Consider the following 18,557-nt stretch of genomic DNA (forward strand, 5'->3'; position numbering starts at 1 on the left):
TTAAAAAAATAAGGGGAAAGAACTCATATTACTCTTTTAATTATTTGGTCTAAAACGCCTTTAAGATGTTGAGATGTGATACTGTTGGATGTATAAGAAGAAAACAGAGTTGTTATTTGATGCATGAAAAGTAAAAGAAGAAAGTAAAGTAATGCACATCAGGATATTACTACCCTGAAAAGGAGGCTTGATGATAAAAAGCCACAACTTGAGCTTAAACATAAACTGATTTACTATAGAAGAAACCTGACAAGTTTTGTAAAGGAGTAAAAAATTAAAACACTTGGTTAAGTGATTATCACAATGCCATGTTCGAAACTACTTAAACCACCATTATGCAACTTGCTATTAATCACTAGTAAATTAAAATGAAAAACACAGGTCCTATTGATTGAAATTAGCATAAAAATGACATGATAATGAGGCACTTGGAAAAGGAAACTTGGGTTTTATGACTTTTTTTTATCATTTTACAATAGAAAAAAAACATTATTTTTGTGAGTTACTAAGAATAATTCTAGAAAGTGATTATTCATCATTGAATGGAATCATTGAATGGAATCATCATCAATGGAATCTGATCAATGCAAATTTCATTTTGTAATACATTTCCCCTTATTTTGGGACACCTAAGTTAAAATACTTAATATGCTCTTGAGATTCCCAGAAACGTTCCCAATGCTTGGTAAATCCATGATTGAAAAACACATGCATCATTTACTCTAGAATGATATGAAATTTTTATGTGAAAAATTAGATAACTGATTCCATGACTACTAATATGAACTATTTTTATTTAATTAGGAATCAGTTAATGGTGTAAACTATAATACTGAACAAATTTGCCTTAATTTCATATCTTATTAAGGTTATTAATTGATAATCAAATTATTTTTTAACAAAACTTACAAAGCTGAGCATCTGCATGGAGAGTTCCTCCTTTAGGATTCAGCTTCTGGGTCTGGATTGCAGGAACAGGTTTATATGATTGACCTGTGGCCCTATACATGGCTTGAACCCATAATATTCTGTCTTGTTCATCATCGCTGGCAAATATTACAGTATCTCCTTCTTTAACAGCATTGAAAAACATCCGACCACCCTGTAGGCCTGTGGAGGAAGAATAATATCATTAAAAATGTATTTCACTGGCAGATTTTAATGTACTGCACTGACTGGCCTCTTGGATATGACTGGATTTGATATTAGCATCTCCATGCTTTAAATGATTTTTAATTGAGGATCAAATTCACAATCAAAGACTTAAAGGAAATATCAAAAAAGATTTTAGTTTCCATATCATCTCAGTAGTTAAAAATAGCTCTATCAAACAAATAGTCCATGACAGTGTAGCATTCTGGAAGACATGCAAACATAACCTGCAGAAATGAAAATGTAATGTGATATGCCAGAGAAGGCAGTTCTTCATGTTGGCATATTCACCTGCATATATGCACGAGATTTATGAGTTTAGCAGAAAAAAAATGTCAAAATTTTTACTTTTTGTTGTATGGTATTTTATGCTTTTTTTCCCCAAAAACTCATGGAGAGGATGACATTTCTAAATGAACAACTTAGTGAATATGGCCACAGATTTCTGCTTCTTAATTTCTAATGAATTAATTTCTTAACTTCTCTCTATATTAATATTGATATATCAAGCATGCTATATTAATTTTTATAACAGCCTATTCATTCATGCACTATTTTCAAATATCAGGTATTCAGTACTAGGCCCAGTGAAGTTTAAAGGTTGGAATTAATGCCTTGGATTTTGGACTTTTTTGGGTTTTGGAATATTTGCATACACATAATGGGTTATCTTAGCAATACATGTCCCTGAGGGATGGGGTACAAGTTTAAACACAAATATCATTCAGGTTTCATACACACTTGATACACACAACCTGAAGGTAATTTTATATATTGACAATGCCCCTGCATTTTGACTATGATCTGCCACATAAAGTCAGGTATGGAATTTTCCACTTGTGATATTATGTTAGCAACTCAAAAATGTTTCAGATTTTGGAGCATTTTAGATTTCAGACTTTTACAATTAAGAGATGTTCAACTACATTAATGTGGAAGGAGGAATATAAGTACAAGAACCTGCTTTGGGGGAGGGAATTAGCAAACTATAATATACATTTGCCATTTTGTTACCTACTTCTATTGTAAGTTTTACTTTCCAGAAGTTTCCATACACATTGCTGATACTTTTCATGTGATTCTTCCATCACAGAAATTTTTACATATTTCATCCTTGTACTAATACAACAGAGATGATGAATTACACTGACTAGCCAAAAATACATCATTTACATTTCAAAGTCTGGTCCAGTTACATAAATGAAATATGTTCATCAAGTGGAGTTTGAAATGCAGAACAGACATAGGATAGTTGCAAAGATTCCGTGTATTCAGGCATGGCATGGAAAGTGGTCCCACCTAGACTTACCTGGGTGAGGATCTGTGTAATCCACAGTGTATCCTTCAAGCTGCATAAGTTCTTGTGGTTCAGACTTCTTTTCTCTGTAACTGCACATGGCAAAGGTATACTGGCTAACCTGCTCGAGGAAAATGGAGTGCAGATTGGTCACAGGAAATGTACCAAACTTAAATCTTGGATTTTTCTTACCAAAAGCCTCTTTTCCACATAAAACCATAACATGCTTAGAATTATCATATTTTACATTTTTTAAAACCCAGCTCAGAGATTAGCTTGTTTTTCATTTGTCAGCTTGCTGTTAGGTCTTCTGTTTTCTGTGATCAAACATGTCCGGGGTCAATGATCCCCTGGCCAAGCTTGCTGTTAACAGAAGTACCATAGAGAAATACTAATGTTAAACCTCAGTCTGGAATTGCTAGGCTACATAAAGGTTAAAAAAAAAGACTTGCTTACTTCAGGGTTTCTTATGGCTTTTAATGTGCTAAAATAAATTGTGAAGATCTAAGAGTGAGATATATTAGGAGTATTCCCAAAATTATATAATCATAGAATTACATTCAAGCATATTTATTGAAAGTTTTACTAAAGTGAAAAAAATAAAACAAAGAAAAAAAGCAAGACAAAAAGATCTCAATAAAAGTTGGAAATGTGGTTCCCATATAACCAGACCCTCAGGAAGGGCGAGGGAGCGTGTTTTAGGCAGCCAGTCTCAACACTGTGAAGACCTGCTCTGCCTCTCCATTCCTCTCTTCTGGAGCTGGCTTCATTTCACCTCTGTGTCCCAGTTCATGTCATAAGGATGTATCTGACCAAATTCTGTGGCCAAAGGCAGAAACTACCATCAGTTAGGTTTGGGTCAAGAGCTCACATATGTGGGCAAAGAATGTTGACTGCTATAAAGACAGGCTCTTGGAAGTTTCCTCAAAACAGGAGGAGGAGGTGCTCTTCTCAGAAGGACAGCAAGATGTTCTGTGGAGTGAGAAGTATGTCAAGAGCAAAGTAACAACACACACAGGATTGTATGGAAAACAGTGGTTAGTGTGTGATATCCCTTTTTCCATATTTAAAAATAAAATGAAATTAAGAAAACATAGGAACGTCTTATCAATCCATGAAGACATATTTGAGAGGATCTCAAAAGAAAAAAAAAATAACATGGACTCCATTAAGAAATTCTACATTAAGAAAGATACTATAGGAAAACAGAAAACACAAAGCCACAGGCTGAGAAGATGCATACAAGCTATAGATTCAAGAAAAAATTGCTATCTGAGCTATAAGGAAGTGTAAACTCACAAAGAAAATACAGAACACAGGATACAACCCTCAGCCAAAGATTACTGCTTTCTCTTTTATTTTCACTTCTATTTTCACATTCACTCTCTTTACCCTGGGTTAGTATGAGAGGTTGAAGTGGTGGCATGTTATAATGTGGAGATCAAGTTTCTTATCCCCAGCCTCCCTTAGCATTGTTACTTTTTTATTTTGTTTTCTGAACTGGGGATTGAACTCAGGGGCACTTCACCACTGTACCTTACATCCTCAGCCTTTTATTTTGAGACAGTTCTCGCTAAGTTGCCAAGGCTGGCCTGGAACTTTTAATTCTCCTGCCTCACCCTCCTGGGATGTTGGGATTATAGGAATGTGCTACTATGCACAGCAACTGTGATAATTTTAAAAGGAAGACATATAATTTCTTGTTCCGAGAAGAGCTGACCCTACTCTTTTACAAAGTAAAAGACGTAGATTTTTGTGAAAATTTCTATGTGACAGACTGCTAAACTGCACAACAGAATTTGGATTTAAAACTTCAAGTTAACTTGACTATATTAGAGATATTGATGGATTTGGCCAAAAATGAAAATGCTTGCTAATACATTTGGATGACCACACAGAGAAATGCACATTCTCATAAGTGTTGTGGGAATGGAAATTGGTGTGACTTTCAGGAAACACATCTGGAAATAGGAAATGCTTCATATATGAGTGTGGCTGGGCGATAGAACCCAGGGTTTTAATCAAACAGCAACCTAGGTGCTGCTGTGAAAGTGTTTTGTACAGCTAACTTTAAGTAAAGGAGATTAAATAAAGGACATTCTTGATATGTGGGTAAATCTCACACAATCAGTTAAAAGCCTTAAAACAAAAACAGGTTTCCTGAAAACAGAAATTTTGCCTCAAGACTGCAGCATCAACTTCTGCCTCAGTTTCCAGCCTGCTGCCCTCTCTGGAGAACTCTCATACAATAAGCAAAGCCTCACACTTAATAGGCATTCCTGTAATTCAGAAAATCTTCTTTGAATGTATCTAAAGGAAACAAATGAACAAATATATCCAAAGTAGTAAAAGATATATGTGCTGTGTATTCACTGCAGTGTCACAGGTAAGAAAAAAACTGGAAAACCAACAGACAGCCTGGTTAAAATACAATATGGTATGACTGCACAGTATAATACAATGAGCCGTTAAAAGACATGTGACAGAGCTGTGGGTATAATACGCTCCATTGGTACTGTGCTTGCCTCACATGCACAAGGATCTGGGTTCAATCCCTAGCACCACAAATACATAAATAAATAAATGGATAAATAAATAAATAAAACACGTGACAGATATAGATATGTTTCCTAACAGAACTATTACTAAGGTACATTATAACACATAAAGATCATGTTAAAAACAAAAATGTAGAGTGTGCTTTTATGGGTAAACATACACACAGAATTATGCATATTAAAATATTTACATCGATTATTATTGGGTGGTGTAATTTTTTAAAAAATTATTAATCCCATTTACAAATTTTTAGATTTTTTTTTTTTTTAAAACCCAGTGTTCTTTGAAATTTTTTCAAAAATTCTGTATGGCTTTTGTGCGTGTGTGTGTGTGTGTGTGTGTGTGTGTGAAAAATAGAACAAAGTTACCACCATTGTGCAAATAAAAGCAACATTAAATTCTATTGGAAAAGAAGGAAGCCAATGCCTGTGCACTTGTGGTTCTTGCTACACTTGAGTTTTCCTTTTCTTCCTCTTCGCTCATCTTACATACCGTCAATGAACATACTCTTTTTGCAGTTTAGATCTGAATGTGCCCCAAAAGCTCCTGTGTGGAAGGCTTGGCCCCCAATGCGGCAATGTTCAGAGGTGGGGCCTTTGGGAGACGACTGGATCATGAGGGCTTTGACCTCATCAGTAGATCAATCCATTTATGGATTCATGGCCTACTGCGCTACTAGGAGGAGGTGGGAACTCTAGGAGATGGGGCTTTCATGGAGGGACTAGGTCCTCAGGGGAGGGACCTCAGAGTGTATTTTGACTTCAGCCCCTTCCTCTCTCTCTGGCTGTCATGAGGTGAGCAGCTCTGGTTCACTGAATGCTCCTCGCCATAATATTTTGCTTCACCAGAGGACCAGAAGCAATAGTTAAGTGACCATGGACTAAATTCCTTGAAACCATGAGCCAGAATTAATCCTGTCTTCTTTCAAGTTGTTTTTCTCAGGTATTTTGTCACAGTGACAAAAATCTGACTAACACAACTGCTGCTTACCTCTAAGGTGGTAAGTAGGTAAGAATAATAGTAAACTTCTATTATTGATTCTAAAATGAAGCCCATTCTCTTATTTAAAGACACTAAGTTAAATCTGAGTCACACTATTCTTTCATAAAGCTATTTAACGGAGTATTATTTTACAAATATTATGAAGTGTTTCAAATACAAAGAATAGTACTCACTACCCAGTTTTGTTGAATGATACATATACACATGTAAGATACATATATCATATATATGCATCATATACATATTCAAGATTATAGATATGCTTTTATAAAAGGACACATAACAATTTGATACCTACATGTGCCCATCCAAATATACTTCCTTCCCTCTTTCCACAGAGGTAACAATCATACTGACTTTATTTTTCTATAAATGTTTTAAAACTTTTATTATATATAAATGAATTGTTACATAAAATGCTTTTCACGTTTTAAAGCTTTATATGAACAGATTGTACATATTTTTTCTGCAACTTATTCCTGCAAAGCTCAACATGTTTGTGACATTCAACCTCCTTAAAATATATCCATATGTCTCCAATATCTCCAATATCCCAGTACTAAAATTGCCATGCTTTATCCCATATCTTGTTGATGGCCTCCTTGTGCTGGTCTTATTTCTGGCATGAATGAATCTGCCACAGGACTGCAATAACGAGTTTCCCCCACTAGCTACAGCATATCTCTACTGGATATCGCTTTCAAACTTAGACATACATCTGTGGTGTCTGAGATCTTTGGGTGTACCACATTTACCAATATGGCATTTGGAATTCTTTTATATCGTGCCCCTATTTGATAGGTGGGAATGGCATATTGCTGTTATTTGAGTTTACAATTTCCATAACTAATAAGGCTGAGAATTTCCTTTTATGATTTGAAGTTTTCTTTTCTGTGACTTTCCTGATCATTTTGCTCATTTTAAAATATATTATATAGTCTTGTCTACCATTTTTCATAATCAATTTTACTAGAGTTTTATTCATTTTTTTTAGTGCTTTCAAAGAACATCTTTGCTCTTTATTAACCCTTTATTAATCTTCATTTTGGAGAGTTACCTCTTATTTGATAGGTTTTTAAAAATTCACCTAGTTGCAAGTTTTTAGTATTTCTTCATTTTAAATATATCCATGTAAGTTCATTTTAAGTTCATATTAACATTATTTCACAATCCATGTGTAGCATTTTATTAGTTCAGTTCTAAATATTTCTCATCTTCATCATTTATTATATGTGAGCTATTTAAAAATATGATTTTAAGTTCAAATTTGTGCTTATGTATTTGTCATGCGGTTTGAATTCTCTTGGGATCACAGTGATGCTGAATCTTGTATTTTTTGTGACCTGTTCCACTGCCTAGTACCTAGACTTAGAAATTTTTAAATTAATGTTCTATGTTTCTTACAAAGATCTGGAACAGAATAATGTTACCTACCACTTTCATTTAATATACTACTAAAAGTCTTGGCCTGGGCAATTCAATAACAGAAAGAAAAGGGGTTTAGTCAGCTTTTTTGTCACTGTGACCAAAAGACCTGACAAGAACAACATAGAGGAGGAAAAGTTTGTGTTTGGCAAATGGTTTCAGAGGTCTCAGTCCAGGGTTGATTACATTGCTCTGGGCTGGAGGTGAGGCAGAATATCAAGATGGAAGGACGTGGAAGAGAAAAGAAGTTTAGGACATGGTAATCAGGAAGCCAAGAGTTCCATTCATCAGGGACAAAACATAGCCCCAGAGGCATGCCCCCTGTGACCTACCTCCTTTAGCCACACCCTCCCTGTCTACAGTTACCACCCAGTTAATCCCTGTGAGTGGATTAACCCACCAATTAGGTTATAGCTCTCAATTCTAATCATTTCACTTCTGAATATTCTTTATTGTCTCACACATGAACTTTTGGGGGGATAACTCATATCTAAACCATAATACAAGGTATCCAAATGGGAAATGAAGGAGTTAAATATTTCCTGCTTATCGATAACATATTATATGCAGAAAACCCCAAGCAGCCTACCAAAACACAGTTAAAACTAGTAAAATAATTTATTAACCTATATGATATAAAATCAGTATACAAAAAATCAGTACAATTTCTATATGCTACTAATGACCTTGCTGAAAATAAAATTAAGAAAATAATTTTGCTTACAATAGTTACACTGCTTTTCTAACTGCATCACCTTGCTCTGTTGTTTCCTTGTTTTTGACTCAGTCTTTCCAATATATATATATACACACACACATACATACACACACACACACATATGGGTGTGTGTGTGTGTATATATATAAATAAACTGGCTTCTCCAGTTGAGTTTTGGGGCTGTCAAAGGATTAGTGGTTTTATTCTTGAATGAGAAAGTACTAAGAAGCAATGATGGGCAAGAAAATGAGTAAAAACAGGGCAAATATAAATAAATATTGATGAAAAATAAGATACATTTTAACAACTCAACTTGTATTCTTAAATGCACGTGTTTGCATTTTCCATAAGTGACATTTCATTTCCAATGTAAAACAGTACAAATATACGGGAAACAATATACAAGGGGCCAAATTTGTTCCCTTATTGAAGCAGTTGCTCTTGGGCTCCACTATGTGGGGTTCGATTGTGACAGCCATGTAGGAATAACCCTTTCAAGATGCAGACACCTATGATATGACTGCTATCAGAAAAAGGAACCAAAATACTATGGAAATTTAGGAAAGGCAAAATTAAACAAAGAAGCAACAATAACAATGAAAACTTTAATTAGATAGTGAATATTCCTATTACAAAGGCATTTTTGAAAACATGCATGTAAGTGGACAGCTCTTTCTGTATTTCACATTACTATTTAGAGGAAAAGGGAAAATGAAATTCAAAAGAACTGAAAATTGATCAGAAAAAAATGGCAAGTAGTTTTGGAAAACAAATGGAACATAATAAAATGTGTAATTTCTAATGTACACATATAAGATATATATTATATAATAGTATATTTGGGACTGGGTTATGACATTTCAGATTGACTATCTGATAATATTGTCTCAACATTCTACATGGTCTTTATTTAATCATCAAAAATTTACCAGTTGAGGGCTGGGGTTGTGGCTCAGTGGTAGAGCACTTGCCTAGCATGTGTGAGGCCCTGGGTTCAATCCTCAACACCACATTAAAAAAAAAAAAAGAAATAAAATAAAGTTATAAAAATGCATCTTTAAAAAATTATCGATTGAATAAAGGATTATTGTTAAATTTGATAGAGTTACAGATTTCAGTTATGAGGTGAGGATTTAAAGGATGGATATACATTTGCAAATTAGAAACTATAACATCTACAGGAAACTAAAAACTGTGACACATAGAGGACTTAAATTTCACTAAATATTAAGGAATTAAACCAAGAATCAATCTTCATTGATTGTGATTGTGATTTTTAGCATTTAAATTGTTACTTTAAGCATTCACAGAGGAGGGATCTGACTTCCCAAGGTCCTCCAGATGGATATCATTCTCTTGAATCTAGAACACAAGTGTCCTCACTTCAGTAGGAATATAACACATTATTTTATGATTCTCATTCTGAAATTTCAAAATAGTATTTTAGTATTTCTTCATTTTAAATTTATCTACGTAAGTTAATTTTAAGTTCATATTAACATTATTTCACAAGTATGTATAGCATTTTATTAGTTCAGTTCTAAATAATTCTCATGTCATTATTATTAATTGTGAGCTATTTAAATAAAAAAGCCAATTACCTCTTTATTTTTTTGCAAAATTATTATTTAAGATGGCACCAAGTCTATAATTAAAAAAAAAAACTACTAAGGCTGTTGGAGAGAAAAATGATTTGAATAGTAAATATATCAATGCATTTTCCTTTTATCGTTTCTCTTCTGTGAAGTATATATTAAATACATTTTAAAATAAAACTATTCTATAAATTTTAAATATTTTTAGAAATGCCAATTGTATATTTTCTGAATCCTCACCCACATGAGGATATCATATCCTTCCAGTCCTTATCCATGAAAAACTTCTTAGACGAAAAATAAATTATTTGGTCACATAATATGACATACACATACACACACACAAGGGCATTTAGATTCTATTGAGCATGTTCATGAGTGGTTTAATTGTTTTGTTTCAGAAATTGCATCCATCACAATTATTAAACTTATGATGAAAAGTTTAGGAATACCTGTAAATTGTACGAAATTATTTTGAGGGACAGATTAGCAACAGCTCAAAGACTAATGTTCTTTTAATTGGACATATTTGATCTTTTTCCTTAATGTTTCTTAGACATCTGAGAATTAGTCCTCTGTCGTTTACTAATCAGATTGTTAAACTACTGAGCTTAGTTTCATGTGCAGCCTTTCTATAGTTCTCTGTGTTCTTATGGGTACTTTTCCTCTTTTTCACTTGTTTAGTCATTTGTGCATTTATTCATTCAATAAGTACTCCTGTGCATCTACAGAGAACTTTTTTTTTTGGCTTTGAGGTCTCATCAATGCTGAGACAGAAGAAGAAAGTTAATTTCACAAATTGAGAATGGAGGAGGGAAATGAATCACAAATAAAGAGATAATTTCAAGTAGCAAATTGTTTTGCAGAAAATAAACCAGAGTAAAGGGGACAGATGCTGACAGGCTACAAATGAGCTGAGGACTGTGGACTCTCCATGTCTTTGTCTTCTGTCTCTTTGCCTTATTTGGCTCTCTCCTCTCTCTTTCCACTACTCTTATGGGCTGCTTCTTTTTATGTCCTTATTGGTAGACTAAAAATATAGTGTTGAAGATGTTTGCTTGGATGAATATGTAAAAGAATGAGAAACTACGGCAGAGGAAAATGTGACAATACATCTATGTGTAGTTTTAGACACTAGATTTGTCTAATAGATATTGCAATAAAATTATAAAAATCCATATTCCCTTAAAAACAAAAAAGCTGATGACTCTCTAAAGTTATTCATATCAATTACTGATATCTTTACGTTGTCATGTGTTAAAGAATCCAGACTTGATATATATAAACTCCTAAAATGCAAAAATTTATTTCCCACTTGAGATGTAAACTTAAAAATAAGCTGTCAAATATATGTAATGTAAGATGCTTAATGTTGCTTTTTTCTTGATATAGCTTTAACTGGAAATTCAGCTGAAGTTTTCATGCTTTATGCTAAACATTATATTTCCTGCTAACTTTGAGTAATAGCATTATATTTTAACATGATGAATATACAAATTTTTAAATATCAAGTTACAAAGTATTTAAAGGAGCTAAAACATAAAAAACAAAATTCCAGGTTTAGAGGAATCTCCTCATGGAGATTTAAATGATTAAAATACTGTTAGCACTCCTTTTAATATCTTACTTATTCTAATATCTCAAAAATTACAGAACAGACCCAGAATCTGTCAAAGGTAATTGGGCTGAGTCATACATAGGAGAAGTACAGATGGAAGAGTAACAAAATACCAATGACCAACAAAGCTGTCAGCAATAATTAGGAAATGTGACCCGTGAAACAACTGAAAAACTGCAGTTTGGCTTTTGGTACACACTGGTTCCAGAACAACTAAACATTAATACTACCCTTTGACTCACTGATTTCTGACTTTCTTTCCATAAAATGATGCTGCATTCCTTACTTTTTTGGATTCTGCTAGCACCCCAAGAACTCTTATTTGTTACCCATTTCTTTTACAGTGTCATGCTAAATCACATTCCCAAGGCTAATTATACAGGTGGACCCATAATGCAAATTCAGGAGAATCCTTTTGAATGATGACATCTTGTAGTAACTGCTAGTTAACAGCTACACCCAGGGTGACCTGGAGTATCAGGACTCTGAAAGAACTGTCAGAGTCTGTGGGCACTAACATTTAAATATGCTATTGAAAGATGAGCTGCAGGCCCCTGCTCCCTGTGCTCCCATCCGAGGCAGTCTTGTAGCCTCCATTCTGCCCTGTCACCACATGCCAGGGAATTACACAGAAACAGGTGGTCTGACCCATTCCCATCTCATATTTGTTTTCACTTACAATCTTCCTTGTGTATTACTGAACAAAGCTTGTATAATTTACTATATTGAAATTGAAAATCCCTTCAACAGAAGTGCAGCAATGATAAACATTCAATATCCTTAACCCAATCCATTCTTAATAACATCATAAGGAATGGGCTTTTTGAGAATTGGGGGATATGAATAGACTTTAATCTCAGTACAGCATTAAGTTGGGCTTCAGCATCACTACTTGGTAGGGCAACTTAAGATGAGGGGGTCCCACGAGGGATCAACATCTGTTATATAGGAAACCTCCCATTTTGTTCTCAGTTGTCAACCTACTCAACACCTGTCCACGTCCACACGTGCGAGGGCTAACTATGAGATTTTAGAGACCACAGCATTCATGTTTGTATGTTATAGTACTTCTGTAGGGATCATGGTAACAGCTGGCAGCTTAGCAACTGCCACCATCTAATTTCAGTACAGATTAAGGTTTTAGAAATCCTGCACTGGAAATGTTCTTGGCAGAGGCCAAAGGTGCTGTTAGAGATATTTAAAAATAAAAAATCTCAGATTTTAATTTAATCAAATTAAATTGATTAAAATGAACATATATTCAAGATCTTGCTAGATTTGAGGGGAATGTATATTTATCATTAACTGTCTTGACCAAATGGCATAAAAAAGATTTAGCAATCCTTACACAAATTAAATAAAGGTATTTTTTTTTTTAAAAAACAATGTTCAGATGATTTGCATTTATTTTATTTAATACATATTTAGTCAGTTTCTACTCATATGCCAGACAGTACTCTTACAGACTAAAAGAAAGATAAGGTCCTTATATTCATGGAGGATATACTGAAGAAAGGATAAAGAAATTTTTTTAAAAGTATAACTAAAAAGACAATTCTAATAGGAGATAAATGTTCTAGAAAATATAATACAGGTCAGTGTGACATGGAAGGAATTGGAAGGTATTTTATCTAAAACATAGGCTATATCCATGTATGAATGTACCATAATGAATCCAGCTTATATACATAACTATAATGCACTAATTGAAATAATAATAATAACAATAACAACAACAACAACAAAAACAGGGACATCAGTGGAGGAGAGCAAGCAGATCTAGCGTGGAGGCAGGAAGGGAGAGAAAATGAAATGTACTTGGGAATGAGGAATGAGATTGATCAAATTATGTGCATGTTAGGCAAATACTTTCTCAACAGGACCTCTAAAGCTCAGGAAATAATGCCAAGAATTAATAAATGAGACAGCATCAAATTAAAAGCTTCTGCACAACAAAGGAAAAAATTAGGAATATGATGAAAGAATCCACAGAATGGGAGAAAATCTTTGCTTCTGACAGAAGATTAATATGCAGAATATAGAAAGAGATCAAAAACACCCCCAATCAAATAACCCAATTACTAAATGGGCAAATGAATTCAACAGACACTTCTCAAAACAATGCAACAAATAGATAAAAAAAAATGCTCAACATCATTAATAATTAGAGAAATACAAATCAAAATGGTACTGAGACTTTGTCTTATACCAGTCAAATGATAGCCATCAAGAATATAGATAATAATGAATGCCAGGGAAGATGTGGAGAAAAAGGAACACTTTCATACTGTTGGTGAGACTTTAAATTAGTATCACTGCTATGAAAATCAGTATAGAGGTTCCTCAAAAGACTAGGCATAGAATCACTGTATGACACAACTATAACACTTCTCAGTATTTACTCTGAAGAATTAAAGGCATTTCACTACAGGGATACATGCATACCCATGTTTACAGGAGCACAATTTATAAGATCCAAACTGTGGAAACAGCCTAGGTGTTCACCAGTGGATGAGCAGAAAAATAAAATTATGACATTTGCAGGAAAATGGATGGAACTAGAGACCATCAGGTTAAGTGATATAAGTCAAACGCAGAAGGTTAAGGGTCCTATATTTTCTCTCATATGTGGAAGCTAGATAGGAAAAAGGGGAAAAAAAGGTGGGGTGGATCTCCTAAAAATCAAAGAAAGATCAGCATAGCCAAAGGACAAAAGGGTGGGAGGGATGGGAGGAGGGGAAATGCTGGGGTGTGTTACTGGCGAAATTATATTGCTATATTTTGTGCATGTGTGAATATGTAACAATAGGTCCCATTAATATGTACAACTATAATACACCAGTAAAATGTGGGAAATAATTATGTGCATGTATGAATATGGCATAATGAATCACATTATTAGGTATAATTATAATCTATCACTAGATAAAATAAATTGGGTGAATGGAAAAGGCACATTTGAAAAGTTAACATTTGAACTGATATCTGAATGGGTAGGCAGAATGAGAAGTCATGGGGAAAAGTCAGTATAAATTTCTAAAGAGAAGTTTAGGGAGAGTCAAACAATCTGGGTGGAAGGTAGGGGACTTAACTCAAAGGCTTGTTTGCACAGAAATGACACAAACCCCACATTATATATGTATTTGATGTACCTCTGGAGGGCAGGCTGGTAACTTGAAGATGTTCAGCTCCTATCTTTGACACTGCAATTAATCTGGGGAATGAACTTTAGAAGTTGAATGCTGCTCACTGACATGGAAGCTTGGGGCCAGAATATAGTGTCTTAAGGTTATGGTTATGGGTTATTGTAAGTGCATATGGGAAGTCACTGGGAAGATTTAGGCTGTCAATTGCCATAATGTGAGTAATGATTCAAAGAGATTGTTCTGGCAATATCAAAAAGAGATTATAAGGAGAGTAGTAGAAGAGGAAGCAGAGAGAACAGCTAAGAAGCCACTTGTAGGGTCCATGTGAAGACGATGGCAGTTTCAGCTAATGGTGGCAGAGAAGATGAAGATGAATAGGAACACTATTTTGGCTATAGAATAAATTATGTTTTTGGATTGATATGAGGGTAAGAAAAAGAGAGGGACCAAAGATGACATGTGGGTTTTAGTTTAAGTATGGTCAAGTATAAATCAGCTATGTTTCATACCAGGAGACAGGCATACTCTGTGTAGAAACGGTAATAAAGATGTCTACACATATGAATGCATGCATATTCATAATGGCACACATACATACTCACAGAGCATTTTAAAACGGAGTCTTGTAAAACAATTTTCAAAAATCAGTAAGTCCAGAAATATTGAATTCAGACTTCACAATATTGTACAATTTTCACTCACAGGTGCTCTGCTTTTTCATGTGGATGTGAGATATACAAACAAGAGGGATCAGACACTGCCCTAGGAGCTAATCATGAAAATATCAATGAATAATTTTTAAGATACACAGGGAATATGTAAAAGAGAGAAACTGTCATATTGCTATCACTGCATGGTCCATATGAGATTGTCCTTCACCATTTCTAGCCCTTTTCTCATTCCACCTTGCTTGACCCCTTCTACAGTTTTTGCTTTTGAGACAGGAAAATGACCATTTAGTGTTTTAGAATAATTTTAAGAGTAAGTGTAAGTGTTTTTGTGTGTTGATGTTCCAGGGTCAGACACATAAATTAATATGACCATCATCATCATGATGGTTTTTTTTTTTTTTTTGGCTAGGGAAAACCCAATTATTACAAAGCAAAAGTTATCTTAAAAATGAAACCTAAATTTAAAAGTTATTCTCTTCTGACATTTTGTTCCAAATTAGCCCCACAACCAAGATAATTTTCAATTTTCTTTTCTATTTAAGATGTGCATTTTGAAAGATAAAAGAACATACAATGTAACAAAATTACTAATAAAAATGACTTAACTGCAAAAAAAATAGCAGCCAAAGTTTTGGTCAATATTCAAATATTCATGAGTCATCAAAATATTTATAATCTGCCTTAAAGTATCTGCGCCCTCTGACTTAGTGATTTCTTTTCTATAGGAGTACTTCCACATATATACAAAGACTAATATATAGGAATTGTACATATAATAATGATAGCACTGTGGACAAAAAGAGAAATAAATGTCTAAAGAAGGGCAATTATTACAAAAATTATATAAATCTATATTATAAAATATCATCATTCACTTAAAGTTCACTTAAAATAACAAGGTGGATTTTTATATGCTGACATGGCAAATTCACTCCAATATGTTTTTAAAGGGGAGCAAAGCAATTCACAGAGCAGAAGTACATGGAATGATTCTGTTACGAATATCTGTGTGTTTGCATCTATACACACACACACATACACACAGTCGCGCACACAGGATACAAGTGTCGAAGGCCACACTATTAACCATGGTTAATTAGTTACTTTTGAGAATGAGAAAGGGATAAGATGGCAGTGCTAGGGTGCTGATGGCCTTTCCATTTTCTACCTGTATGGTTCAGTTTCATCCTATACTAAGCATGTCCAATTTAAAGCACACAGCTAGACAGCCACCATCCTATGACTTTCTCCATCTGACAGCAGTTCATTTGCTCACTTCACATTATCTTACTGCCAGAAACAAATATCAGCTGATGTCCTAGACTAAACCTAGACCACATAACTGAACTTCACCATCTGTACTTAGTAGCAGTATTTTCAAATATGTGAGAGGCATCTCCTGCAGCTGATGCCCAGGTGTGTTGACTCTTTTAGAAATCAATAGTCTGGGGCAACCACTTCTTTATGTTTAAAGTACTTTTTGACGGCATCTTCTTAACAGTGATTCTCATATGTGTGCAGCATGTACTGATCAAAGAGGCATGGTTGACTGTTTACATCCTGTGCCAATTCAGCTGATATGTAATTAACATTATGTCTTGAGAGCCTGCTGTTGTTTGCAGCAACTTCAAGTCCTTATTCTGACACATCAACAACAAGCAGTGAACACTTGATACAGGGCCAAGACAACATCGATGTTGCCTTCAGTTTCCAGTGATGTCACACAGAAAGTGGCCTTCACAAACACAGGGCTGTTTCCACCAGCACTCCTGATTCTTTACTGTAGGAATGCTGTTTTGCACCTCACAATACTAATGATCCACAGTGATTATTACATATATATTTGTTTGTCATCAGATCAGTTGTAGTTGTGTATATTAATTTAATTGTGGCTGTATGGCAGAAGAAATAAGACTCTTCAGTCTCACAGAACTGAATTTACTTGAATCCTATACTAAACTAACCTGGGTAAATGACGTAATCCCTCTGCATACTGGTTTTCTTTACTGTACAATGGGGGTAATTATAATGCCAAATCAACCCTTGGATTTATTCTGAGAGGTAAATAAGATAATGCATAAAAAGTGCTTTAAATAAGTACCTGCCACAAAGTAATTGCCTACTAAATATCAGATTTAATATAGCGATTATATTCATATGTAAGTGTTTCAGGAATTTTTAAATTGATTATAGAATATGCAATATGGGGCATATGGTTATTTGAATAAGTGTTAACAGAATATAGAAGAGATAATTCCACTTGGTTAAATATTAGAGTTTTAAAGCTGTTAAATGTTTTATTATAATGAACTACTATATAGTATAGTATCATAAGTATTTTACAGCAAAGATATTTTCTAAATATAATATAAAAGCATTGGACAAGAATAAGAAAAATGAATAAGAAATATATAAATTTAATTTTAATAAGATTTCAAGTATATATATCAAAATTGCTTTCTTTCAGTTTGGCTTGAATCAAAATTTACCTTTGTTTAAAAAAAATGCAGCCTCTTAGAAAACTTCAGAATCCACTTATTTATTTTATCAGGGTCAGAATCTAAACAGGAACTCCAACTCATCTTACTAAGAAGCTAAACAAACACCCAAATTAATGAGTAATCTATTTTCCCATTTTCTTGACTCTGATTTAAATCGACATTTTTGCTTCCGATTTTACTGTTTATTTGAAAGCCTTTGATAAGTCTTTTCAGCTCAGTGGCTCCTCGAGTGTTCACTTTGAACAATGACTTTGCAGCTGGCCAAACCTGACTCTCAATCAATTTTTATGAGCACAAATTCTTGGGCTGATGGCTAGGTCTCCAGCTACATCACTCATGTAACACACACTCACAAGTGGTGATGAGATTCGCATTATCACCAGACCACCATTCTGCCCATGATAGCAGCAGACACAGCAGGGGGATACTGTCCTCCCTACGAAAAACGACTCCTTCACCTTTCAATAATGCTGCCTGCAGGTACCCACCGACAAGCTGTGTGCAGATAGAATGAGAGCTGTCTTTAAAAATACTCATAGAAACTACCCAGTTCCTCTCAATGGGTCATTCTCACTGAATCTCCATATATATCCATCTTGATTTTGAAGCGAGTGCATTCAATTTGTCTTCCCATTACATTTGGAATTGAAAGGAAGATTCAATTGTTTAAAACTTCCAAGAGTTCTCAGACAACTGGCATGTATATTTTAATACATTCAGGAATGGGATTCTATAAGTGAGTGTGTATATATGTACATACGTGCACATTCATACATGATATTTAAATATGACTTCAATTTTAAGATGTTACTACAGGTAGAACAAATCCATATGCATTATGGTTTTGGGGGTACATTCCCTTACATTTTAATT

General features: G+C 34.2%; 1 protein-coding gene across 1 annotated transcript in view; it reads right to left on the reverse strand.

The window, feature by feature from the left end:
- Cadps2 (calcium dependent secretion activator 2) overlaps window positions 1–18,557 on the reverse strand; it is a 511,596-nt gene that overhangs the window by 155,292 nt on the left and 337,747 nt on the right. Inside the window, 2 exon segments of the mRNA XM_048786046.1 lie at window positions 910–1,110; window positions 2,462–2,570. Coding sequence (XP_048642003.1) covers window positions 910–1,110; window positions 2,462–2,570 — 310 coding nt within the window.

The sequence above is a fragment of the Marmota marmota genome, unplaced genomic scaffold (genome assembly GCF_001458135.2).
Source record: "Marmota marmota marmota unplaced genomic scaffold, marMar, whole genome shotgun sequence".
In the NCBI taxonomy this organism is placed as follows: domain Eukaryota; kingdom Metazoa; phylum Chordata; class Mammalia; order Rodentia; family Sciuridae; genus Marmota; species Marmota marmota.